At 36.4% G+C, this 27,898-nt stretch overlaps 1 protein-coding gene across 8 annotated transcripts in view; it reads right to left on the minus strand.

Annotated features, from left to right (window-relative positions):
* Positions 1-27,898, minus strand: part of IL13RA2 (interleukin 13 receptor subunit alpha 2) — a 62,017-nt gene that overhangs the window by 14,015 nt on the left and 20,104 nt on the right. The window contains exons 1-7 of one of the 8 annotated variants that reach the window (XM_017664805.3): positions 25,346-25,492; positions 9,013-9,141; positions 6,820-6,946; positions 4,961-5,112; positions 3,795-3,948; positions 3,168-3,288; positions 501-685 (exon numbers count right to left, since the gene is read on the minus strand). In XM_017664805.3, the coding sequence (XP_017520294.2) occupies positions 501-685; positions 3,168-3,288; positions 3,795-3,948; positions 4,961-5,112; positions 6,820-6,913 (706 nt within the window). In that variant the 5' untranslated portion in view covers positions 6,914-6,946; positions 9,013-9,141; positions 25,346-25,492. Of the gene's footprint in view, positions 1-500; positions 686-3,167; positions 3,289-3,794; positions 3,949-4,960; positions 5,113-6,819; positions 6,947-8,029; positions 8,178-9,012; positions 9,142-13,063; positions 13,201-25,345; positions 25,493-27,898 lie in introns of those variants that run through there. The other 7 variants (XM_017664806.3, XM_037016872.2, XM_017664810.3 and 4 more) reach the window with 7 other exon arrangements.

Below are 27,898 nucleotides of genomic sequence, written 5' to 3' on the forward strand. Positions count from 1 at the left end.
TGTGAGATGGTGCTCTTATTATCCTCATTTTACTGATAAAGTAATTGAAACAAGCTAAAAGTAACTTGGCCAAAATCATACAGCTAGAAAGTGGTAAATCCCAAGATTCAGACACAGATATGGTTGACTCTAGAACCCATCATTCTTGTAATTGTTAGAACTAACACAGACTGAGAAAATATTGAAACATGTGCTTATTGAGGCCTGGGAATAAATGATTCCATACTCTATCAATAACACTAGACAAAAATACTATATAGCAGACTAACTCTTTGAAGCTGGGAAATAAATTATAAGTTCTAAATGAAAATGATGTTTTTCCCTTCATTCAATTCCTCATCTTCCATGCTTTTATATTTAATAAACACTTCCTCATATGCTCTGCCCTGTCAGCCTTCCTTTTTCTGGTTTTGCCTTCCCACAAGTATCTATGTGTATCTGTATCTCTTCTCTTCCATGTGGTTGTAAATGGCCTAAACTATTGAAGTTGTTTACTTCACCTTTATTTTGAAGCTGAAAAATGAAATAGCTGGATCTGATAGACTGCGATTCTGATGATCCATTAACACAGATGTAGAAATCTTTATAGTCTGATGACTTCAAATAGGGAAACCTGCAGCCAATATTTTTTCCATTAACCATGACATAATCAGCACACTGTAATGCATGTTCCAAGCCCTCATACCTGTAAAAAGAAGTGTTGTAAGAATTGTGTCTACCAGTTATCTTCTAGTATCATGGTGCTCAATTTTCAATTAATTTAAAATACCAAGTGAATAAAAAAAAAATCATTTAAGAACATGCAATATTTATTGAGCACTATGTGCCAGATCCTCTAAGTGCTAGGGATACAACAGTAAGGAAAGCAAACATAGTCCATGATTTCATGAGCTTACGATCTGGTGGGAGTCTTTACAAAATCTAGAAATAAGGCAAGGTTTCTTACAAATGTACTTAGTAGAATTGTGAATAAAGACTAAGATTCCCATTAAGAAAATCTGGGGTTAATATAGATAGTCCTGGATGATACTGCCTTTTTAATATTGTATTAGCTTATATTAAAAGAAAGCAGACTTATAAAATACTGCTAGTGTTTAATAAAATGAATGAAATTCTGGGGGTAAAATACACACTAAGAGATAAACCTCAGAAAAGCCAATGGGGCCAAAAAGAAAAAGAGAAGCTGTTTGGCAAATAAATATCTAATTTCCCATTCTCTTAGACAAGAAATGTTGCCATATCATTGAAAGTTAACCTCTTTCCAGTAATAAAGCTAATGGGAATTAGGGGGGATTTCTCTCCCTATTTCCAAGCAACAAAATGCCTGGTTTATTTTCCTAAACAATAGATTGCAAATACAAAATGTGACATTCTCTGTAAAGCAGCCAAAATCCCTTTTGAAATGAGGTCAGTCTCACAGCTGATAAAGTGCTGGTATAAATATCTGGACTGGACTGAATTCACTCTATGCTAAGTATTTACTTTGGGCAGAGTTTGTAAAATTGTAGTCTATTGGTTAGTTCACCTTACTCAAATTTGGGAGACTTGAGTTCTAGACTTGACTTTTACAAAGATTTACTTTGTGTCAGTGAGAAATCTCATGCTACCCTTATTTTCCAGTCTCTAAAATGTTAATATTCACCCTCACTACTTTACTAAGATGCGGGTAAAGTTATGTCAAACATGAACTACAATGTATAAGAAGGCAGGGACTTTGTCTTATTCACACTTTCATTCTTTTTATCTAGAACACTGCCTAGCATTTAACAATTGCTTCATATTTGTTGAATTAATGAACAAGTAAGCTAGACCTTAGAAAATGGTCCATCCACTTCCACATGAAGAAACTGAGACCCCCACAAAAGGGAAACTGCTTGTTCAAGACTACCATGTTAAATGACGCCAGAGCAGGGATCAGAACCCAGTTCTTAAGATTGTTCATAGTTTATACCTTATCACTTACATATTACAATTTTCTAAAGAAAAACACCATGATAATTTGGACCTGAAACTCATGAAGAGTAACACTTTGTCCTATCTTGTTTTTTCTGTTTTTTAACAAATGCATAAATTCTGGTACTTACCAATTTACCAATGCCATTATCATTCGTTTCATTCATTTAATGAATATTTAGTGACAATCTATTATGGGCATAGCACAGAACAGATAGTCAAGAGAAATACAAGAAATAGTTCATACCCACCAATGTCTTAAAAGTTTATGAGGGGAGTCAAAGCATATATGTATAACAAAAATTTAAATGCCATCTGGACAATAAGTAATTAAGAGCTATTTTAAGTAATAGTTCAGAGAAAAACTGAAAGAAAAGCTGATGTGATTAGTAAAGGATTCATGAAATTGAATACCAGATGGGCCTTGAAAGATGGATAAGAGTTGGTGAGAGAGACGGGCCATTCCAGACTGCAGTGCACACACAGGCATAAAAAATTATAACATGGGTGAGAAAGAAATGTAGAGATGGATCTAAATGGAGTGGAATATTCACGCCAGTGATAGTAGAAAACAGTATTGGAAAAGCAGTGATACAGTGAGGCAGAGACTTGAATGCCAGCCTAGATTTTATCTCAAAGGCAATGAGTAGCTATGGGAGGTTTTTGGGCAGAAGAGTGGCAATGAGGTGAGCCTGAAGTAGAGTTCTTACAATAAATATGGGAAATAAAGAACAGATGTGCAACCTTGCAAAAGGGGTGTTAGAACATGGTAATCAATATTACCATGAAACAATTATAAATGGAGATAGAAGATTGAAGATGGCTCTAAGTTTAAAAACGTCAGTGACACTTAACAGGTAAGAAAGTCATAAAAAGGACCAGTTTTAATAGGTACCTGCTTTTTTAAAAAGCAAGAATATAAAATATGGCAAAAAATTTTAGGTTATAACTCCATCTATCTAAAGGATACAAAATTTAATTCAGTATAGAAACAATAATTGCATTCCTTTTTTTACCCAGTGTCTTCCAGTAGCTACAGCCTGAACCTATTTGCTACCATCGAAAAGCCCAAATAATAGTAGACAACCTTTATCATGATTACAACTCTGAAAAATACAATGAATTTAATTTTGTGAAAATACAGTTACTCATACTGTGGATTAATTTTGATAAATGTTTTCCTAATACAGAATTCTTATTATAAAAATACTTACCAGTAAAACAAGTTGTAATTGGTATCAAAATGGACATCCATGCCAGGTTTCCAAGAACAGAATAAATATTGCCAGTTGTAATATACACAATCCATATCCTGAATTTTAGTTTCCAGATTTCCTAAGAAATGAATGACCTGTGAATACTTGAGAGGCATGGTGATGAACCATTTGTGAAATCCTTACGTAATTTTATTTCATTTCTTTTGACCTCTCCATTTCGCTTAGCAATCAACATAATCAGGACTATTTCAAAAGGAAGCTGTTGGAAATCACTGTTAAGTGGAACATGCAAAATCAAAAACCTTTGAGGGTTCATTACTGATGCTAGTGTAAGCATATGCAAAAGTAGTGAACTAATGTAGCTGCTCTGAGCAGTTGAGCAAATAAATGCATATTTACTAATATGATGCAAAAGTTGGTAACTTTATTAATCTAATAAAATGTATATTTTGCCAAATGTGTTTGCTGATTTGAGAATTAAAAAAAGCTAGTCACCCACTTCTAAGGATTCTATTTTGTGGCACACTCTCACTTGTACATACAATGTGGTGTAGAAAAATTAAGGGACTTGTTCCCTACATGGGTTGTTCTGACAGTATTAATAAAAGACAGCTTTGTTTTAACCTTGTGGTGATATCCAGTAAATAGCTTCTGACCATGCACTTTGAACTTCTGATCCGTTTGTGCACTGCACTGGCAAAAGTGTGTGTATCTTTGCTTCAACGCCTTTGTTAAGGTCAAACCCATCTTTGTAATGTAGATTCCTAGTAATGATGGTCTGTTTGATAAAAGATGAGACAAAGTAAAGCTTAGAAATTGATGACATCATAAACCACATTAAAAAGGCTTAGAAGTCATTAATATCCCAGAGAGTTCCCAATATCTAAGAAATTACTGATGATTATCTGATACAATGTAACAGATAAATTTCTGGCATAGCTCACAGCTGTTTATCATTTGATTTTAATCTTAACATCTCATTCAAAAAAACCCAAAATATTCTAGAAGAGAAAAAAAGGCTATAGCAGGAATTTGAGCTATAACCAACTTGAAATTGAGATTATTTTCACATACCATATGTATATTACATAAGAAATGACTTATCATCTTTCAAATATCAGAGGAACTCTTCAGGAATCATATAAAGGAAAATCTTGGAAGTAAGTGGAGTAAGCCAGACAAATTGTGAGCTCCTGGACAACTACAATCATATATCATTTATCCTTATATTCTTGATACCTACAGAGTGCCTGGCACAAAAAGTTGCCCAATAAATCATTGATCTGAATTGTCCCTTTAAACAACTTAACTGAATTAGGAACGTAACAGAATGCCTTGTACAACAGAAATCTTTGAACATGCTTGTTGACTATGTAAGTAATTAATAATTCAATAAATCTTGAGTGCTTACTAAAATATATGCAAAGAACTATGCTGTGGGGAGAGTACAAAGATAAATAAGGCTTGATTCCTACAGAGATAAAGCTCATAATCTAGCATATGAAGGTTTATAAGGAACTGGAAAATATGGTAAAATGTTTAAGTACTCTTCAAGTCTATATTCCATGGTACCAAGTATTTTTTTTCTTGTACTTCCAATGACAGTCTTAATACTGGGTAGGATGAAAACAGATGTGGCAGGAAGCACAGGAAATAGCAGCAGGCATGGCAGCCTGTTGTACCTTAATAATAGCTCTTGAGGTATGGAAATTAGAGTGGATACTGACAACATGAATCACAAGAAAATTCCCAATAATCACTCTGCTAGTGCAAGTGTATGCTCTACTTACCTTCCAGTTTTCATTACCAATGTTTCGATATTTTAATACATATTCTACTGTGCATTCCTTAAAATTATCCAAAGACAGTGGAGGTTGCCATTGCAAACAGAGATAACCTAAATATCCAGGATCCACTATCTCAAATTCCTGAGGAGGATTAACTGAAATAAAATCAATAAAATATTTTTACTCTTTTCCTGTATTTTATGACAAAGATTGCCAAATCTAGATTACTTCCATATGTAATCTGATAAATGGGTAAGTAACAGTGAATATTAGTCAACCATAAGAAAGAAGTACTGACATATGCTACAATATGGACAAACCTTTAAAACATTAATTGAAAAGAAGCCAGTCACTAAAGACCACATATTATATGATTCCATTTACATGAAATATCCAGAATAGGCAAATCCACGGAGACAGAAAGCCAATTAGTGGTTGCCAGGGGCTAGAGGGGAAGGGAGAATGAGATGTGACTGCTGAATGGATATGGGTTTTTTTCTGGAAGTGATATAAATATTCTGGAATTTGTAGTGCTGACTGTTAATACAACTTTGCAAATATACTAAAAACCATAGAACAGTACACTTTAAGAGGGTGAGTTTTATGTTATATAAATTATATCTCAAAACTATTAAAAAATCTAGATTATTGCTATATAGTTATCCCCTCTTTAAGAAATCACATATGCAAAATGTGACTTTGTCTAGCAAGGTACTAAGTTTTCATAGAAACAAGAAATTCAACATGGAGTTATCTCTTTGGTCATACAGACCAGAATTTGGTCTAGGATGGAAACACTTTATTACATAAATTTCTCTAATAGCAAGAACCAATCAGTATTAATTCAGTGTTTACTGCACACATGTAACATCATGGAACATACAAAAAACGGCCAGAAAATATAAAATATGACTACTGTGGCTAAGTGCTTTAATAATTAAGAGAACAGATAGATCTTGCCACTTCAATCTGGTTAATCAAATTTTCTAGTTAACTAAAGTTCAGAGCTATCCCTAGAATATGGTGAACCAGAGCTACTCTCTCTCAAAGGACACAAGAAAAACTGGCAAGTAGCTGAGTAGAGTGGCATCAGGAAATTGCCTGTTTTATTTTGGGGGAGGGGCAGTGGAAGGCAATGGCTCCCTCATCTGGTGATTTTAAAAAGCAACAAAAACCATACTATAAACTTTTACTAGCAAATCTAGCAGTAGTATAGTTACTGTCCTCATGTTGCCTTTCTACTCATAATTTGCTCTCATTTCTTCTGTTGTTCATATTTCAATATGCCATTTCATAATATTAATGAAGTGAGAAAAAGAATCCACAGTAAGAAGTCATGGCACAAATTATGATTTGACATGGGACTCCTATGTACCAATAAAGAAGGTCTCTATTGAGGATGAAATAATCCTTTGTTGGACTCTTATGGTTAGAAATCTTTGTCAGCTGCATTGTTCTAAATACTTTGTGTAATAAGAAAAGTTCATTAGACATGATTCAATAATTCTGTAATTATTTTTACTTAAATCTCTGCATATTTTTTCTTATTTATCTAATTGCCTCAAAGGTTAAGGATAGTAATTATGTTTCCAGTCAGTTGGGTAGCAGGCAATGAGGTTTCAGAGAATTAACCTATCTGCTAGAAAAGACTATACAAAAAATATGGAAAGTATTTTAGTTTTATTCCACAAAATATTTGTTAACATCAATTACCTTTACACATGAGGCTGACAAATCTTTTGTACATGAACTTCCTGAAAATATTTCTCTAACAATCCATGCACATGTTTTGCACTTTCACAGGGTAGGTTAAAAAGACAGTTAATATCCCTAATTTTAAAACTACTCCATTGTAGGTTTACCTTTTATCTCAGCATTTGAAGACGAAGTAGAGCCAAATGCTGTGCAAAGAAGAAGAATATATAGGCATCTGGTATCCAAATGATTGAAAGCCATTTCTCCAAGATTTAATACCCTGAAATTTCCACTCTAAGAAGGAAAAATATAACATTTTAACTTCATCTTACTTGAAGTAACCAAATGACTAAATGTGACAAAATACATTTTGGAACTCTCTGCATGCTTTTACCTGTAATTGGGAAAACTGCCCCTTTGAACCATGGAAACAGAAAAATCAAGTTTGGAACCAATATAATTAGAAAGGGAGGATTCTAGTCTCATCCCTCTTATAAGAGTAAAATAAAAGCAAAACAAACATAAAATCTGTATCCTTTCACTTCCCAGCACACCCCCCAACTCTCCCACCCCCACCCCCATACTTTTCCACTTATCACATGCTATGGCCAGTATGGGATAACTTCAAATAGCTTTCAGCCTGAAGACTAGGCCAGACCCACCAATGTGTTCTGTCGGTTCACAGGGGGAGTTATATCATTAGTGTCCATAGCAATCCTCTTCCCCAGCATCCAAGAAAATATGCTAATACATATCCTCTTTTTTGAGAGAAAAAGTATTTTAAAGCTATCTGACTAATGAGAAAGCTCAGAACCTAGACCAAAGCCTCAGATAAAACAAAACTTTCCTGTTTTTTATAAATATTAAGTATCATCTTCTACTCTCATATCTGTTCCACTCTTCCCTGTGTTTCCTGTATCAGTAAATGGTACCATCTTCTTCCCAGCTGCCCAAACTAGAAACCTGGGAGTCTTCCTGAACTCCTCCCTCTCTGATCCAATCTCTCCATTATCACTACCCTTTCCTAAATTGAGGATCTTACCAGGAATCTCTTTATCTAGTCTTTACTGCCTCCACACCATTGTCCACACCACAGACAGCAAGAATGACCTTTCTAAAGGGCAAATCTGAACTTATCACCCCTTTTTAAAAGAGTGCTTCACTGCCACAGAATACAATTTAATCATCTTTGTATTCTTGAGGAATACTAGTTTTATGATCAAAACTTTAAAGTCATGTCTCCCCTACCTACTCAATCAAAAATTACTTACTCTCCTTCTAAAGAAAAATCACTGCTCCCAGTTCTATACTTCTCTTTGAGTCTTTATTCCTGAAACCAACAATTTCACAGAAAGTTAAGGATTAAAGGCCACTTACCCCAACATTCATGGACTACCTTTCTTTTCTCTACATAAATTAAGCAGGACAGATTCTCTTTCCCCACCCTCTTCATCCTACCTGGTCCATCTGCAATGTTCTAATGTTGATAGGCTTCAATTATTACATAATAGAATCTTAGGACTAAACTGTTAGAGCTAGCAGGTATATTGAAGACAATGCTAACCCATTCTCCTTTATATATTGGGAAGTAAAACTCATACTTGCCCAAGATTACACAGCGAGTTAGTAACAGAGTTGGAATTAAGACAGAGAGATGATTCCCAATCCAGTTCACTTCTACCTTACTATGCTGAGTCCTGCACATTTGACTCAGGATTATGAAAGTTTTTCCTCTGGGACGCCAGCATTTAAGTCTTCCTTCAATTAGCTAGCCAGGCTGAATCAGCACCATGCTATTTTTCTATGTCTCATAAAATCATAAGAGGATACCATTTCCCTTACTGAGGTCCAATAAAGCTCTGTCCTCAATTTCTCCCACCCTGCTCACCAGCCAACTGCTGCCCTCTAAAGCATCTGTAAATAGTACGTAGGTTTGGTTATAGCAGAAGGCCACAGACCTTCCACAGAGCTGAACATACTGGTTACTTCTGGATCCAAGGCAATAGGTTTCACAAAGAGAAATCCTTTCATGTTACCTCTAAGGTCTAAGACAAGCAGGCTTCCCTTAAAATGCTCTCAGAGTGATCTTAAAGTACTCTCTCCCCTATCAATCTGTCCTTAATTTTTCATAGCCCCATGTCATGTACAGCATAAATTCTAGGTAAACAGTTAAAAATCACTTGCTTCTGTTCTATTTATAGGCTACTGAAATTTGACTCAGTACCAAACATTTCCTGGATCAACCCAACACATTTAAGCAAAGGTAGGAAATGGGATAGCTGCCTTTCTGAGTCACTTACCTATAAACCCACAAAAGGAGTTCCTGAATTACACCTAGGGTCCCACCTAGACTTTCTTACCCAAATAAACACGAAGACCACTCTTTACTTGGCTTCTAGGTTACAGGATTGTCACTAGTGCAGTGAGGTGCTTTATCTACTATATGATTACCAGGAAGGACAGAGGTTTTCACATGAAGGGCCAGGGACCTGCAGACAGAGGGAAGATGGGGGAGGAAATGAGGACATACACAATTTGAAAAGTTTTTGGTATACTGATATGCCCAGCCCCAGCCCACAGTTAATCGCTCATCTGGTCTTAACTCTGTATTTTTTAAAATGAGGAAATACCCAGAAAGGAAAGTGAATTGCCCAGGCTCATACAACTTATTGGTGGCAGAGCTAGGACTGAAAACCAGCTCTCTTGAGCCCTTTCCACTGACTAGGAAATATATCATCTTCTTATAAGGTGTCCATCCTGCAGCTATCTTACTGGAAGCCTCCCCATGAACCTTTCTCAACCTATTGTCATCACCCAAACCATTGGCCCCACCACAGAGTTTTATTATCATGACATTTTGGCAGAGTAATAATTCAATAAGCTTTCACTGAGCACTTATTTTTTCTGCCAAATACCATTCCAGCTAAATCTTGTCTAACATATAAGGTATAAGTGATAAGTCATATCCATAACAGAAACAATACTTTCTACTATTTATTCAGCATTCACAGCATCCCAGGCACTATGCTATGCTAGGCATTCTACATACATTATTTCATATAATACCCAGAGTCAGCTTTGGACATACAAACTATTTTTATTCCCATTTTAAAGACAGAAGCTGAGACATATGAGAAATTAAATAACTTCCCACAAGTCACATAGACCATAAATGGTGAATCTTGGATTTTAATCCAGACATCTAGTACCAGAGCCCTTGATGAAAACTACATTAGGCATTTTCCATGCCTAAGATTAATGTGGAGAGCAGCTTCCTGTTTCTAACTACTCAGTTTCACACAACACTATTGCTCAGACAGTTTCCCACTGAGGATCTCTGGAACAGCAAGCCTAAAGCTATTTCCTGTTTTCAGACCCACTTCCCCACCTCCTTAAAGACAAACTACATAATCCCCTTGTTCTAAGAATTGGCTGGGATAATCCTTGCATAATTGGAGAAATTCCAGGTACTTACCAATAACACAATTTCTCAAGAAATGAATTATCATAGGCAATTATCACAGGCCCTCTTTTTTCTCCTCTCCACTTTAGAGGCATTAATTAGAATCTCTAATACTTCCCTTCCTGTCTGATAATCAAGCACACTGAAAAAAAATAGACAGGTGTTCCTGAAACAGCCAGCAGGCCAGGTATTGATTCTACAAATCACAAGATAGGAGAGGTTATGGGTTGGGCGAAAAGCCACTTAAAGCAAATTTAGAATCACAGCAAGGTACAGTAAAAGCTGACAGGACTAATTATTCTTTGGATTAACTAACATGTATAGCTGAGGAACTTGTATAATAAAAAGGCACAGTGGGAAAGAAACTATGGCACTCCATACCATGGAATACTACTCAACAATAAGGAGGAATGGACTTTTCATACACACAACAATTTGTATGGACCTCAAAGGCATTATGCTGAGCAAAAAATAAATCTAGTTCCCAAAGGGTCACATAAAAAAAAAGGCATAATGGGATGAATACCAACCTGGATTACAGCCCTGCCTCAACTACTTATGTTCTTGAGTTAAAGTATAATTGAATTTCCATCTATAAAATGAAGGTAATGACATCAGCCTGGCAGGTTTTTTTCTGAAAATTAAATGAGATAATGTATGTGAAAGTGTTATGAGAATAGGAAATTGCTCTATCAACTTAAGAGGGGTTTGCTTCAGAGCACCTTGTTACTAAGAAAAACCCTGAAAATAACTTCTCTCAACCTACACATCTGCTCCTACTAACTCAGCAAAATCGACCTGTCTGCAGTTGATAACCAAGCATTTACTATTAACCTCCAACTTCCACCACCCTTGTTGATCCTTTACTGATCTTTGTCTTAATAACAATAATTGATTCCATTTGTTTAGCTTTTTATAGTTTACAAAGAATTTATTGGATTATTTTAACAAATCTGCAGGTGTATAAGGTTGGTATTGCATATTTACAATAGGTAAAACCGGGGCTTAGAGACGTGATATGACTTGCAAAAGATCCTATAGCTGGTACAGCCTGTACTGAAAGGAAAGGTAAAAAGGAAGTTAAGGGACAGAAAAATGTTGCAAGGCCAAGAATGCAGTCACTTATATAATAATATGGCTTTGTAGAAAAGTTCCTTCTCTACCTTGACAAAGAAAAAAAAATTTGTCCAAAGTATCTGTAATGACCACAAGTTCTTCTTTTGTTCATAAAGGCAGTGACCAGGTTGCAGACAAACAATTTTTTATTGGAAACTGCTGAATGGAGTTTTGCAGTGTCACTAAAGTGGCTTCTTAAAAAACACAACCACCTAAAAGAAGTATGGCCATGTCATTTCTGTTGCCATTGTTAAAAAAAATCAGTGCTATAAAATTTGATACATTCCATTCACATTATTTAAAATACCTACGAATATCAACCAAAGCAATTAGAATAGCACTTGGAGAAAAAGAAAATGGAAAAAAAAGAGAAGAAGCAGAGCTTGAGAAGAGAAAGATGGAACAGTAGGGTTACTGCAAAGGCTTGAGTGTTGTCTAATGGGAGAAATGATAAATGTATCATGGTCTTACACAAGGAGATATTGATTAGGAAATCTGGGCTCTAGCACAAACTTTGCCAGGGAATTTAGAAAAAAAATACATAGATAGATAGATAAACAGATAGATAGATAGATAGATAGATAGATAGATAGATAGATAGATAGATAGATAGATAGATAGATACTGTAGTTATTAAGCTTTTACCAGTTATCAAATTCTGTGCCAAATACTTGATATGGATTAGATCACTTAAGTCTCACAAAAGTTGATAGTTACTATTATTCCAATATTACAAATGAGTCATTTGAGGCTCAGAAAGGTTCAGTAAATTACTCAAGGTCATACAACTTAAGAAAAAATGAGTACATATGATTCTAAAGACCATGCTCCTTTTAATATATCAGCCTATCTTTCAACTAACCTCACTTTAGTGAGGCTCAATTTCTTCTCACACATTATCCCTGAGATATCATCCTATGTCATCTGTTAATCTGCTGTGTATGCATCCGTGGTTTCAGGATGCGAATCTAAAGAACTGATTTCCTGAGTAACTAATCTTGTTTCAAGGAGACCATCCATGTGAACAAATGTCCATTCCTGGCCATGACTCGGCATCATAACCTCTGGCCTGCCAGATCTTGAGGCCTGACAACATGCTGTGATCAATACGTGGCTCAGTAGCACTACAAACAGCCTATGAATCCATGCTGAGTCAAATCTAATTTAGATAATAACTAGCAAATAATATGCCCTGAAGTGGAGGAGTTTGTAAAGAATGCTGAAGATGACTGTGTACTTTCAAACACAGTACGACTTTGAATTAGACAGATTCACAATGCTTGCGACCAGTCTAATGTAAGCCATTTTCCACAAAAGTACACAAAGAAGTTAGGCATGTGCTGAATGATGAAAATCACTGTAGACACAAAATACGGGTAGGATCTCTTTTTAACAGTTATCACTTTATCATCCAGTTATATAAAACATGATTATATTTGTGTCCCTGCCAACATTACATACTAAGATTGTTTATTGATTTTTATGAAATACGTTCAGTAAATCTTGTGAAACACAGTCATCTTACACCCTGATTTTTTTAGATGGTTTTCTACATGACATCCTGAGTTTATCCAGCTAAAATTTCCTGAAGCACTGTCAAAGCTAGACAATTAGGTTTTGAGCTATCATAGCTATTGCCAGGTACACAGTGCTAATTCAAGGAGCAGTTTACACATTTCAGAATCTGTCTCTAATCTGAACAGATCAGAACTTTATACATTTATAATCACATTCAAAAAACCACCAATAGGCTTTTACAACCCTTTAAAAAAAATCCCCCAGGTCATCAATTATCAATTTCCTAAAATAGGTCAAATTATTTTTTAACATACCTTACATTCTAGTCAAATGAATTCACAGCTGAAGAGCAATGCAGTATTTTCAAAGGCACTTCTCTGGAACTAGCAAAATAATCTCTTTTGTTCAACACCCTTCTCCCCACTCCCAGATGCTCCCAGATACTTGTTAGCAAGCAAACACTGTGTACTGAAAACATTCCCTTCATGTAACTTCAAAAGTAAGTAACACAGTGTGCCCCACCCCCTCCATACTAAGTAAAAACAGAACACAAAATGCACAATAGCAGGTTTGATATTACTTCAAGGTTATTCAACAGTATGCTCTTTCATGTCCATGAAGTATAAACTATAAATACATCAAAATATGGTATTGTATCATATATAGTACCATCAATTTTGGAAGAGAATATTAACAAAAACATACATGCATTTCTATCATCTGTCTGTTATTCAACAATTTTTTTGGAAGCCTACTACATGCCAGGCATAGTTCCAGCAGCTGGGGATACAGCACTGAACAAAAAAAAGAACCTGCGCTCTCAGAACTAACTTACTGGTATGGAAGAGAGACAATCAACATATCAGATAATTATAAGCTCTATGAAGAAAAATAAGGCAGGATAATACGAGCGTAATGGGGGTTCATTTGGGATAATGTGGTCAGGGAATGCCTCTCTAAAAAAAGTGACATTAAGGACATCAGTGAAATGAGGGAATGAACCAGGTGAAGATAGGAGGAATCTTCCAGGTGGAACGAACAGCACATTCAAAAGCCCTGAGGTGGTAATCAGCTTACTAGTCCTAGGAATAACACGACCAGTGAGACAGGAAACAGAAAAGTTTAGATGATCCCACTTAGACAGGAAGACTGTAGGTCATGGTAATGAATTTCCCACTTATTTTTAGTAGAAGAGTAAGCAACTGGACAATCTTGAGTAGAATGACATGATGCAATTTACATTTTAAAAGGCTACTCTGTTTAGAAGGAAAGGATAGAAGCAATAATCAGGCTAGAGTTGATGACTTGGACCAAGTGGATATAGCAGTGGAGATGCTGATAGGATTTACTGATGGATTGACTGTGAAGTATCACAGGATTATGCCTCTATTTTTGTAATGGGCAACTGAATAACTGTTTATGGGGCCTAGGGATGATGGAAAAAGAGTTTGGTTTTGGATGGTTCAGTTTAAGCTAATTAAACATCCAAGGGGAGAAGATGACATTAGGTAGTTGGATATTTGACTCTGGAGATAAGGAGAAGACCAGAGCTAAAGATATATATTTGAGAGTCATCAGCATGTAGACACTATCTAAAACCACAGGATCAACTAACATCACCTAGGATATAGTATAGATGAGACAGAGGACCAAGGACATATTGTGACCCTCCAATATGGAAAGGTCAAAGATGAAGAGATACCAACAAAGGAGACTTAAGGGAGGCCAGGGAGAAAGAGGAAAACCCAGTTTGCGGTGTCCTAGAAATCAGGTGAGGGAAATGTTTCAAAGATAGAGTGACAGACAATGTCAAAAACTGATTACAGGCTGAGTAAGATAAGGCCTGACAATGCTCCAATGGATTTGGCAAACTGGAGATAACTGGTGACATTGATAAGGGAGTAAGTGGGATACCTGACATGAAACTCAGAGAAAAATGGGTTTAGGCAAAGGGGAAGGGCAAAAACTGTACACAATAAGTACAGTAACTCTTTTGAGAAATTTGTTATGAAAGGATATAAGATGCTCTTGCTAGGGGGAAATCACTCATTTCTTCCCTCTTGAAAACACGAATGGAGAACATCTCACATTCACGTAAAGGCTTGATCCTGCTCTTCCTTAGATTTTTACTGTTCCTCCTTAGTAACAGCAGGTGTTCTTATTTGAGGGACACAGGCCAGGGTATTTTTATCAATGAATACCATACCATGGCAGAACATTTTTCTGACAATTAGAAACTACTCGTTTAGTTTCACTAGTGGTTACTTTAATAAATATTTTCCATCTGCTCAAATTGTTTTGCAGAGCTATTTCCAACTTCTTGCATTTCTAATGAAATATTATTTTTAAAATCTGTCATTTCTCTAGACTATAGAACATCTTTATTTTCTACATCCAATCTGAGATTTCCCTTTTTTCTTCTTCTAGTTTTGTCTTCTGCAGCAAAAGTAATCAGAAACATTTTTGACTATATTTTTACACGGCACTTGAAGAACTTGGCTGTTAGTCAGAAACATGATTGATGACCTGAATCTAGAAATAACAGAAATTCTGGTTCTAGACCTGGTTTAAAAATGCAGAATAGTAACATATAGTCTTTATTTTATTTTGGAAACTTTGAAGCTGAGGGACCAAACAATACAACTGTATATATTCCCTAAGGGCTCCAATCATGCAAATCTCTAGGCAGGAGGATTTGCACTCTGGCTTAGGTGGCCTATTTGAGACTCAAGACTGTGTGTGGAGGGTAGCTTTTTCATCATTTCAGGTTCTTGCTATTTGCTTCTCCCTCATGCCCCTTTCTCTCCTGGAACCCTTTTCTTCTCTCTTCTTTTTCCGTTTTCCTTCTTATCAATGTTTCTTTTTTCTATTAACTGGAAATTAGTACATTTTTGGTTCACTGCCTGTCATTTTAAAAATATAGGAGCAGTCTCTTCTTAATATATTTTCATTAGTTCTTTGACTTCAGAATAATGTTTTCCATGTATTACTTGAAGAATAAACCAGTTTTGTGACCTTGTAAGCTTATTTTTGTAAAGTGCTTAGACAAAAAGAAGTTATTTTTTACTTATGTGTGGACAGAACTTTATTGTTTTTCAATGAACTGGCTGCCATTCATAAAAATGAATTTCCTGCTTCAAGACTAAAGGTTCTTTATAATCATTTGCTTAAAAGCTCTAAATCCACTTCATAATCCTAAGAGGTAGGACTGCCTACTCACCCACATTCTATTTTTGATAGCTTCTCTTGAGCCTGGGTTAGACAATGTTTCCTAAGTGATTCTAGAGTCTTCTCAACAAAATAGAATGTAGTTTCTACTTTTATCACCTGTCCTTTGATTGCTGTATTGGTGCTGACATGGTCATAGGCATCCATCCAGATCTGCATTTCACAGACTTTTCCTGAGCACCAATTTTGTACTCAGATAGGCTACAGATAGGAAAGTAAGCAAGACACAGTGTCCCCTGCTCTCAAGTCTACTGAAGGAGCAGACAATACAGTTACTCACTACACACCTACTAGAATTCCCAAAATCTTCAACACTGACAAAAGATGAGAGGACGTAGAGCAACAGGAATCTCATTTATTGATGATGGGAATGTAAAAATAGCATAGCCACTTTGGAAGACAGTGTGGTGGTTTCTTACAAAACTAATACTCTTACCATACCAGCCAGTGATTATGATCCTTGGTATTTACCCAAAGGAGTTGAAAACTATGTCCACACAAATACCTGCACATGGATATGTATAGCAGCTTTATTCATAATGGCCAAAACTTGGAAGCAACCAAGATGACCTGTAGATAAATTGTGGTACATCTGGAGAAATATTCAGTGCTAAAAAGAAATGAGCTATCAAGCCATGAAAAGACATAGAGAAACCTTAAATGCACATTACTAAGTGAAAGAAGCCAATCTTGAAAGGCCATATACTATATGATTCCAACTATATGTCATCCTAGAAAAGGCAAAACTATGGAGACAGCAAAAAGATCAGTAGTTGCCAGGGGCTGGAGTGAGGGGGAGGCATGAACAGGTAGAGCACAGAGGATTTTTCGGGCAGTGAACATACTCTGTAGATACTGTAATTGTGGATACATGCCACTATACATTTACCCAAATGCATGGAATGTACACCACCAGAGTGAACCCTAATGTAACTATAGACTTTGAATAAGGATTATGTTAATATAAGCTCATCAGTTGTTAACAGATGTACCACAGTGGTGTGGGATGCTGATAATGAAGGAGGCTGTGTGTGAGAGCAGGGGATATATGGGAACTCTCTACCTTCCTCCTAATTTTGCTGTGAACTTAAAACTTTTCTAAAAAATACCTTTAAAAATTAGATTACATAAATTTAAAGTTAAATAAATTATTATATGAGCAAAATTAATAAAGTTTGATTCTTCTCTCAGGCTTCTGGTAGAAATGTGAATTGGTACGGACGTTTTTCGGAGATGGTACAGCTAAGATTACTAGCTGTTCCCTAATACTCCTTCCTGTTGTTTAGTAGTAATGGAGCCCCCAGGTTTTAGCTAGGCACACAGTCATACAAAATGAAGACTATATTTCTGAACATCCTTTCAGTTATATATGGTGTGATTAAGTTCTGACCTAAGAGATGTAAATGGAACTGGATCTTTTCTCCCTTTCCCCTTTTTCTCCATCCTGCTGTTTGAATGTGGTCTTGATAGTGAGCCACCCTGGATCAAGCAGATGAGGGAAACACCCTAGGGGTGGCAGAACAGCAAGTCTGGAGTAGCCCAGGGCCCCTGACTTCATGCAGTAAAGCTGTATATTCATGCGGCCCTGGATTAGCTACCTGCAGACAGTTCGTGAGGGTAAAATAAATCACTTGTTTAAGCAGAACCTGTAACCTAATGAGAGTAGTATTTAGCATTGTGTATTAAAATATTTTAAGTCCAAATTTCTAAGTAGTCGAAGTATGTATTTATACAAGCCAACCCTCATTTTCTACAGCCTTTTAGTTAGAATCTCATTCTTGTAAAGGATCACTTTTAAGCTATGAAGCACTTTCCTTGGTTAAAGTCTCTGACTAGATAGATACCTGGGGAAAAAACACATTGAACCTCCCCACTTAAAATATTGCAACCACAAAATACTGATAGGAACTTTACATGGTGACACTTCATTGTCCCCCTTTGAAGCCTTTAAAGTCCGGACTGTCATAAACAAGAGGATATAAGTGCTGGAGGACCTGCTTTGGCAGCCTGAAGGTTCTAGTATGAGCTGCTATTGGGAACCATGACATTTCTTCCACCATCATGACCTGCTGCCAGTTTTCTGAATGATGCTCTGCTGGTGCACTCACACATATGTAATCCTATGCTACTTCATCTTTTCCAGAAGTTTACAGCTCACCTCACATATTTTTTGAGTGGTGATTATCAAAATGCCCTGGAGTTCAAGTTTCCTTTCAATGAGTCAACACTAATTCTAACACAAATGTACAGTTCGTCCTGCAAAAGTGCTAGATAAGGGAGATGGGTGAGTCCATAATTAGAGATTACTCACTGCTGGATGACCAAAGTCAAAAGAGAACTACCGACACAGAGGCACTGAACAACACACTAGAACAGATGGACCTAATAGACATCTATAGAACTTTACACCCAAAAGCAACAGCATACACATTCCTCTCAAGTACACATGGAACATTCTCCAGAATAGACCACATACTAGGCCACAAAAAGAGCCTCAGTAAATTCAAGAGGATTTAAATTCTACCAACCAACTTCTCAGACCACAAAGGTATAAAACTAGAAATAAATTCTACAAAGAAAGCAAAAAGGCTCACAAACACATGGACGCTTAACAACATGCTCCTAAATAATCAATGGATCAATGACCAAATTAAAGTAGAGACCAAGCAATATATGGAAACAAATGACAACAAGAACACAAAGCCGCAACTTCTGTAGGACGCAGTGAAAGCAGTTTTAAGAGGAAAGTATATAGCAATTCAGGCACATTTAAAGAAGGAAGAACAATCCCAAATGAATAGTCTAACGTCACAATTATAAAAGAAGAACAAATGAGGCAAAAGTCAGCAGAAGGAGGGACATAATAAAGATCAGAGAAGAAATAAATAAAATTGAGAAGACTAAAACAACAGAAAAAAATCAATGAAACCAAGAGCTGGTTCTTTGAGAAAATTAACAAAATAGATGAATCTCTAGCCAGACTTATTAAGAGAAAAAGAGAATCAACACACATCAACAGAATCAGAAATGAGAAAGGAAAAATCACAACGGACCCCACAGAAATACAAAGAATTATTAGAGAATACTATGAAAATCTATATGCTAACAAGCTGGAAAACCTAGAAGAAATGGACAACTTTGTATAAAAATAAAACCTTCCAAGACTGAACAAGGAAGAAACAGAAAATTTAAACAGACCAATTACCAGCAACGAAATTGAATCGGTAATCAAAACACTACCCAAGAGCAAAACCCCCTGGCCAGATGGATTTACTGCTGAATTTCATCAGACATACAGAGAAGACATAATATCCATTCTCCTTAAAGTTTTCCAAAAAATAGAAGAGAAGAGACTACTCCCAAACTCATTCTATGAAGTCAGCATCAACCTAATACCAAAACCAGGCAAAGACCCTACCAAAAAAGTACAGACCAATAACCCTGATGAACGTAGATGCAAAAATACTCAACAAAATATTAGCAAAACGAATTCAAAAATACATCAAGAAGATCATACACCATGACCAAGTGGGATTCATCCCAGGATGCAAGGATGGTACAACATTCGAAAATCCATCAACATCATCCACCACATCAACAAAAAGAAGGACAAAAATCACATGATCATCTCCAAAGATGTTGAAAAAGCATTCGACAAAATTCAGCATCCATTCATGATAAAAACTCTCAACAAAATGGGTACAGAGGGCAAGTACCTCAACATAATAAAGGCCATATATGATAAACCCACAGCCAACATTATACTGAACAGCAAGACGTTGAAAGCTTTTCCTCTAAGATCGGGAACAAGACAGGGATGCCCACTCTCCCCACTCTTATTCAACATAGTACTGGAGGTCCTAGCCATGGCAATGAGACAAAACAAAGAAATACAAGGAATCCAGATTGGTGAAGAAGAAGTCAAAGTGTCACTATTTGCAGATGACATGATATTGTACATAAAAACCCTAAAGACTTCACTCCAAAACTACTAGAACTAATATCAGAATACAGCAAAGTTGCAGGATAAAAATTAATACAGAGAAATCTGTGGCTTTCCTATACACTAACAATGAACTAGCAGAAAGCGAAATCAAGAAAACAATTCCATTCAGAATTGCATCAAAAAGAATAAAATACCTAGGAATAAACCTAACCAAAGAAGTGAAAGACCTATACCCTGAAAACTACAAGTCACTCTTAAGAGAAATTAAAGAGGACACTAACAAATGGAAACTCATCCATGCTCTTGGCTAGGAAGAATTAATATCGTCAAAATGGCCATCCTGCCCACAGCAATATACAGATTTGATGCAATCCCTATCAAATTACCAACAGCATTCTTCAATGAACTGGAACAAATAGTTCAAAAATTCATATGGAACCACCAAAGACCCAGAATAGCCAAAGCAATCCTGAGAAGGAAGAATAAAGTGGGGGGGTATCTCACTCCCCAACTTCAAGCTCTACTACAAAGCCACCGTAATCAAGACAATTTGGTACTGGCACAAGAATAGAGCCACAGACCAGTGGAACAGAATAGAGACTCCAGACATTAACCCAAACATTATGGTCAACTAATATTCAATAAAGGAGCCATGGACATACAATGGGGAAATGACAGCCCCTTCACCAGTTGGTGTTGGCAAAACTGGACAGCTACATGTAAGAGAATGAAACTGGATCATTGTCTATTCCCACACACAAAAGTAAATTCGAAATGGATCAAAGACCTGAATGTAAGTCATGAAACCATAAACCTCTTAGAAAAAAACATAGGCGAAAATCTCTTCAACATAAACATGGGTGACTTCTTCATGAACATATCTCCCCAGGCAAGGGAAATAAAAGGAAAAATGAACAAGTGGGACTATATCAAGCTGAAAAGCTTCTGTACAGCAAAGAACACCATCAATAGGACAAAAAGGTATCCTACAGTATGGGAGAATATATTCATAAATGACAGATCCAATAAAGGGTTGACATCCAAAATATATAAAGAGCTCATGCACCTCAACAAACAGAAAGCAAATAATCCAATTAAAAAATGGGCAGTGGAGCTGAACAGACAGTTCTCCAAAGAAGAAATTCAGATGGCCAACAGACACATGAAAAGATGCTCCACATCGCTAGTCATCAGAGAAATGAAAATTAGAACCACAATGAGGTATCACCTCACACCAGTAAGGATGGCCACCATCCAAAAGACAAACAACAACAAATGTTGGCGAGGTTGTGGAGAAAGGGGAACACTCCTACACTGCTGGTGGGAACGTAAATTAGGTCAACCATTGTGGAAAGCAGTATGGAGGTTCCTCCAAAAGCTCAAAATAGAAATTCCATTTGACCCAGGAATTCCACTCCTAGGAATTTACCCTAAGAATGCAGCAGCCCAGTTTGAAAAAGACAGATGCACCCCTATGTTTATCGCAGCACTATTTACAATAGCCAAGAAATGGAAGCAACTTAATTGTCCATCAGTAGATGAATGGATAAAGAAGATGTGGTACATATACACAATGGAATATTATTCAGCCATAAGAAGAAAACAAATCCTACCATTTGCAAGAACATGGTTGGAGCTAGAGGGTATTATGCTCAGTGAAATAAGCCAGGCGGAGAAAGACAAGTACCAATGATTTCACTCATATGTGGAATATAAGAACAAAAAAAAAATGAAGGAACAAAACAGCAGCAGAATCACAGAACCCAAGAATGAACTAACAGTTACCAAAGGGAAAGGGACTTGGGAGGATGGATGGGAAGGAAGGGATAAGGGGGGCCGACAAAGAAAGGGGGCATTACAATTAGCATGTATAATGAGGGGGAGGCACGGGGAGGGCTGTGCAACACAGAGAAGACAAGTAGTGACTCTACAGCATCTTACTATGCTTATGGACAGTGACTGTAATGGTGTTTTTTGGGGGGACTTGGTGAAGGTGGAGCCTAGTAAACATAATGTTCCTCATGTAATTGTAGATTAATGATATCAAAATAAAAATGAATAAATAAATAAATAAGAGAACTACCTTTGTTGAATCACACCTATAGAACATGGTTTTGTCTTCCTTTGAGCATTCATGGGAGGGTTATAGTGACTATTACCATCTACCGTCCACCCCATTTCATTCCTTAGAAGTGGGTGGGATACTCTTGAGAAGTCCCTAGGCTCCCAGGTTTTCTTGATACTTACTACCAAAAGTAGTAAATTTTGGTAGTAAATAATCATGGGAATCCAGTGAAAGAGTTGCAGTGGAAGTATTTGTGTTTTGAAAAGGTTACATGACCACACCATGTCAAGTGGCCTGATTCTGATTCTTTGAAGTTGTTTTTCAACAGGGAAGGTTATGTGCTGAGTTGGGGGTGCAAGGGAGAGGAGAAGAGAGGATTGAATGACCAGGGCCTGTTTTAAGCTTTTCCATATGCAGGTCCTGTGATACCATCCTGCTTTACCTAGCCTTGTCATTGACTGCATCTTCTCATTGAGATTTAGACCACATAGTACCTCCCTTCTATAAGCTTTCTATACTCCCTCTCCAGATTGGCTTGTGTGAGTCTTCTCTGTACTTTTTACTGAAATCACTAGGGAATGAAATTCTGCAGTACATTAAAAGGTACTCACAGTTTAGTAAAAGGGACAGTCTCATAGACAAGTATACTCCTGATAATAAATGTGTAATAGCTAAGCAGAAGGCTTAAAAAGAGAGGAGAAAGTTTGTAACAGCCATCAAAGAAGGTCTGAAAGAGCTGAGGGAAATTCAGAAGACTGAGTAAGCACGTGTAGAGGATGATCTGCTTAGCGCCTATTCACTTTTCAGATTGCAGCTCAGATGTCAATTGTTCAGAGAAGTTGAAATGAGGTCCCAGTTACATGCTTTTAAAGTTATGACTACCTTTCCTTCAAAGACTTACAGTGGCTTGAATCTTACACTAATTTGTGGGATTATCTGATTAAATTCTACTCCATTAGACTATAAACTCAGTGAGGTCAGGGATATTTATTTTGTTTACTATTCTATCATTTACCCCTTAGTTTCCAATCTCTAAAATGTGAAGAACATTAATCCTTCTCTAAATGACAAGGTATGGGTACAGCTGGGCTAGCAACAAACTACAATTTAAAATATAAGAAAGCAGGGACTTCAAATGGTTCACTGTTATATCTCTAGTGCCTAGCATAGTATATGACCCATAGTAGATGCTCAATAAATATTTACCTCAATGAATGAAACAGATATAGCAGAACACCAAGTCTCCTGCTTTCCAATCCATTGCTCTTCCCACTATACCACAGTGACCCATACCAGATGTTAAATATATTATGCTTATCATAATAAGGGCCTATGCATATGCATTATTATCTGTTTTACTCAAGAAGAAAGTGAAGCTGTGAGTTCCAGTTATCACATGCAAGTCAAACAGTAGAATGTGGTGGAATCAGAATTCAATTTCAGGTCTTTAAGGCTACAAAATCTGAGCTCTTTCTTTTATTCCACATTGCCTGATTAAGTACTAAGTGACAAAAGATTTAATATGTGGGCCCTCCTAGGGATATGTGCATTTGAAAGCCCCCCCAACCTACCCACTGCCAACAAAAAACAAAACAAATTTAAAAACTGTCCTACACCCAAAGCCGTGACTTTACTGGTAAACTCTCAGGCAAAGTGACTGTGACAGGCCAATGAAGGTAATATTTGTGGGCAGGCTTCTGTTAATTACCTCCCAAATCATGCCATGTAGGCACCTGCCAAACGACTCTATGACCCTATTCATTATTCATCTCCCCAGCATACACATCTTAATCCCACAGAAACAATGGAAGACTTAATTCCAAAGAGTGTATCTTCTCCACTTTGGCTCAATGAGACCCTAGCAGCAGGATGGAATAATGGAAAGAGTATATACATTGCAGCCACACAGATCTGAGAAAGACATTTCGGCTCTCTATGCCTCTACTTTCATATCTATAAAATGAAGGCAACAATACTTGCCACCACAGTTTAGGAAATGATTAAATGGGATACCGCAAGTGAAATGTCTGCAGCATAGTGGGTGTAATAACTGAATTGTTCTCAGTTGGCCTTCTATTTCTCCCACATCCAGGAGCCACCCTCAATCAGTATCTTCAAGACACTGAAAAATACATCAAAACAAGCAATGCCATCCCCCACCCTCAACTCCTCCAGGTTGTAGCAAAACACAGGTGATATTTCTGATTTTCTAAAAATATTCTGAAAGCAGCTTTTCTTTCACAGGTAAGATCTTAGTATTAAAAAAAAAGGATCCAAGAGTTGATCTGCCTCTCCTTTGTTTAATCCTACTCTTTAAAAACCCATTTCTAACACTTATATTGCCTTTCATTACATTAGGTAGAGTCAGGACATCTGGCTCGTGATACAGAAGAAACTAAGGGGGGAGAGATAGGATGTCCATCCCAAGGTCACATGGCTATATGGAAGAGACCTACAACTGAAAATCAGATCTCTTCATCTTTAGTTTATTATTCTCTACTTAGAATAAGAACAACAATAATAAGTCCATGCAATTTATTTGAATTCTCTAAAATATTCTATAGTTTACTAAAATTTCTATCAAAAAGAGCTGGTAATCCCCTGTATTCATGTCCTAGTTTTACAAACTCTCTTACATAGTAAAAAAAAAAAAAGACTCATCTGGAAGGATCCCAAGGGAATGCAGTATGTAAAATGATGGTCAGATTTATTTAATTATGTATTCTTTCAGAGGAAAACAAGCATCAAGTGTGTAAGACCTAGTTCACTTCAGAGCAAAAACAGTGAAAACTGGAATTGTTATTTCAATAACTCTATTATATTTATAATCATAATGTACAGATAAATGAAATCACCACACAGAGGATATGCATATTTCATTAATTAAATCAAAACAGCATATAAATCATTAATTTTAGAGTTGGTCTATAGTTATTTCAGAGGTTAAGAGAGAAAAGTTAGTCCAAAATAAAAAGGACAACTATTTATTTATAGAAAAAAATCACAGAGAAAATTATCTCAGAAAACATCTTAACTCTAAAATACAACTATCTTTACCATTTCCAAAGGACTAGTTTTGCTTATAAGAGGTACAATTTTATAGGAAATAAAGACTAATAAGAGAACAAGTATTAAAAGCAGTAGTGTTATTCATACTGATTATCCAGCACCTATTAATCAGCTTCATGCAAAACAAATAGCATCTCCCCAAGTTAATACTATATCAAGTCAAACTATTTTTGCCACAAAAAAGATTTATGAGCTCATTTATAAAGATGAATAAAGTGAAATAATTATTCAAAACAAATTACCTCTCACCCCCAGACTCCCTCCCCAAAACTTATGTTCCAGACTTACTATAAGTGAATAATGTGTCCAGTATAATCAAATTCTTTGGCAATACCACTGAAATGTCTCAATGAACAGCTTCTTAGCTTAATGGATTTTAAACAACCTCAGAACTGAAGTCCTTATGTAGGAGGAGCTCTGCTTTATCCACCAAATATATCAACTGTCATGAGAGAATCTGCAAAAAGCAGGTCAGCATTCAAAGTTACATTTGTCAAAAGATTCGGAGGAAATCACAAAATTAATCTGAGTAATTTTCTTTCCCTTTTAGTTAGTTCCTGATATGACATTTCAGTATGCCAATATTATTTTACTATGTGACTCACCACACTAGGAATTAAAAGACACTCAAAGGTAAGTATTTGATTGTGCCAGGTCTATGTTGTTTTCTCAGTGTACTATCCAAAGTGCTTCACTGTTTTGAGTTTCAAATACCTAAGTATAAAGAGTTATAAACGGAGAAAGAATCTAGAAACCTGGCATCTACTCTAGACTCTCTCCTACACAATCGGCTAGGTGATCTTGGGCAATTTCCTTAAGTTTATTGAGTGGAACCTCAGAAGTCATCTAAGCTTCAATTCCAAATAGAAATTATCTCTGCATCTTCCCTAAGAAATGGCTGGTTTCTCTTATGTAAAATTAGGAGAACTAGAAGACACCTAAGGTTTCTCTGATTTCTAAAATCCTTGATGTTGTAATTAAATTTAGTTAAGTGTTATATATATGTCTTTTTTCCACTAAAACTTTTCCAAATATATCTTTACATAACCAAACAAGGTTTTATTTCAGCTCAGATAAAATAAAGAAATTCAGATCACCACCAAATTGTCCCTAATCCTTCAAATCTCTACAGACTTTCTGTCCACCCTGATTTAATCTCCATGTCCAGGAAATATAAGAAGCTCTAAGAAGCCAGAATACTTTTACTGCTTTCCTAAGGTAGATAAGATGAAGTCAGTGATTTATTCCAAAACAGTAATGAATTGAGATTGGATCCAGTCTATATACCACCTAATATTCCAGAGGATAAAAAGTATCTTCCTCACTTTGGAACACAGGTTCAGATTTAATAACTTCTCCCAGATACTAAAGATGTACTTTACACTAAATATGTGATTAAACAAATAAAAAGCAAGGAGTCTAAATAAAGACGTGACTATGGTACAGTCTTCTCTCCATTACTAACTTTGTTTTACCCCTAAGAATTTTTTCTTTTCTATTCATTTGCATAGTTAATGCTTCACCCTAAACTGAAGTTGGAAGGCAGGAAGAAACAAGATTTAGGGAATTTGGTATCTGCTTTTTAGATGTCAGCTAATTTGGCTCTTTCCCAATCATTTTTGTCATGAATTATTTATCAGGCCTACGTGAGAAATTTTATGGTCAGAATTTGCTGACATGATGGTAAGAAAAAGGAGACCAAGATTCAAAAATCTTCTTCCCTTTTCCTGTGATTGCAATTCCAATTAACTCATTTATCTTCTTAAAAAAGAAAAAAAAACTCTCCAGGAAGTTTTAAGATTCCTGTTTCCTCCAAGTCTTCTGGCCCTTGCAAATATTTCATTGTACTGTATATACCATGTAGTACAATGGAGAGATACAATTCAAAGAAATAGAAGTATAATAACATCTTAGAATGATACAGAAAATTTGTAGATTTGCAAACCGTAAGTACAGTTAAGATGCAGTTGGAAACAATAGTACACCATACCTCAGATGTTTAAGTTCATTAGATATGAACTTGCACCCTGATTTGACAGCTTCATTAGTGAAAGCATAGGCTAAGCTTTGCTTCTTGGTGTGAAGAGAAAGACACTAAAAAGAGAAGTCATTTTAATACACTAAAAGTTTTATTTGATGGCTTTCTAGTGACATCAATAGATGTTGCCAATGATACTTGTGTATTTGTACCTTAGTACTCATTACTCTGCCCCAGGTACAAGGCATACCACAACTCCTAAGAAAAAGAGAATTTAGGCATAAACCTGATTGGTACAGAGAAAGGAAGCTGGTTAAGACTAATTGGAACAGTCCTACCTAGGTGGAAGCTAGCTGGTCTACACCAAAATTAAGAAAAGGTATAAACCCACATTTGATGTAGGCCAGGGACATGATCACCCAAGGGACATGGAATGAAGAGATACATCAAAGCCTCAGGGTACAGAAGTTCTCCAGGATCAGGTCATTCTTCTGAGAAATTTGGCCACAACGGTACAAATGACTCTGCAAGTAGTCAACAGTCAGTTCCTGGAATGGGGCAGCAGAAACTAAACAAAAAGACTTAGGCCTGGGCCCTAATTTCAACAGAAACAGAGGAAAAATTGAGCTTCTAGATCTGAGCCAAGGCCCAATTAAATAGCCAACAGCAGACGGTGGGGTAAGAGATAATAAAAGCTAAGCCTGATGCTTACATAGTTTCCCAGAGGCCCAAATCATTCCCAGGGGACTACCACACAGTAGACTATTTACAGACTTCTCCCTGCTAAAAGAGAATAGTTCTCATTGGGCCAGGGTTGTGTCATAACTGAGACTTTCTAGGCTGACACCCCGAAGTGCAGCTAG

The sequence above is a fragment of the Manis javanica genome, chromosome X (assembly GCF_040802235.1).
Source record: "Manis javanica isolate MJ-LG chromosome X, MJ_LKY, whole genome shotgun sequence".
Classification (NCBI taxonomy): domain Eukaryota; kingdom Metazoa; phylum Chordata; class Mammalia; order Pholidota; family Manidae; genus Manis; species Manis javanica.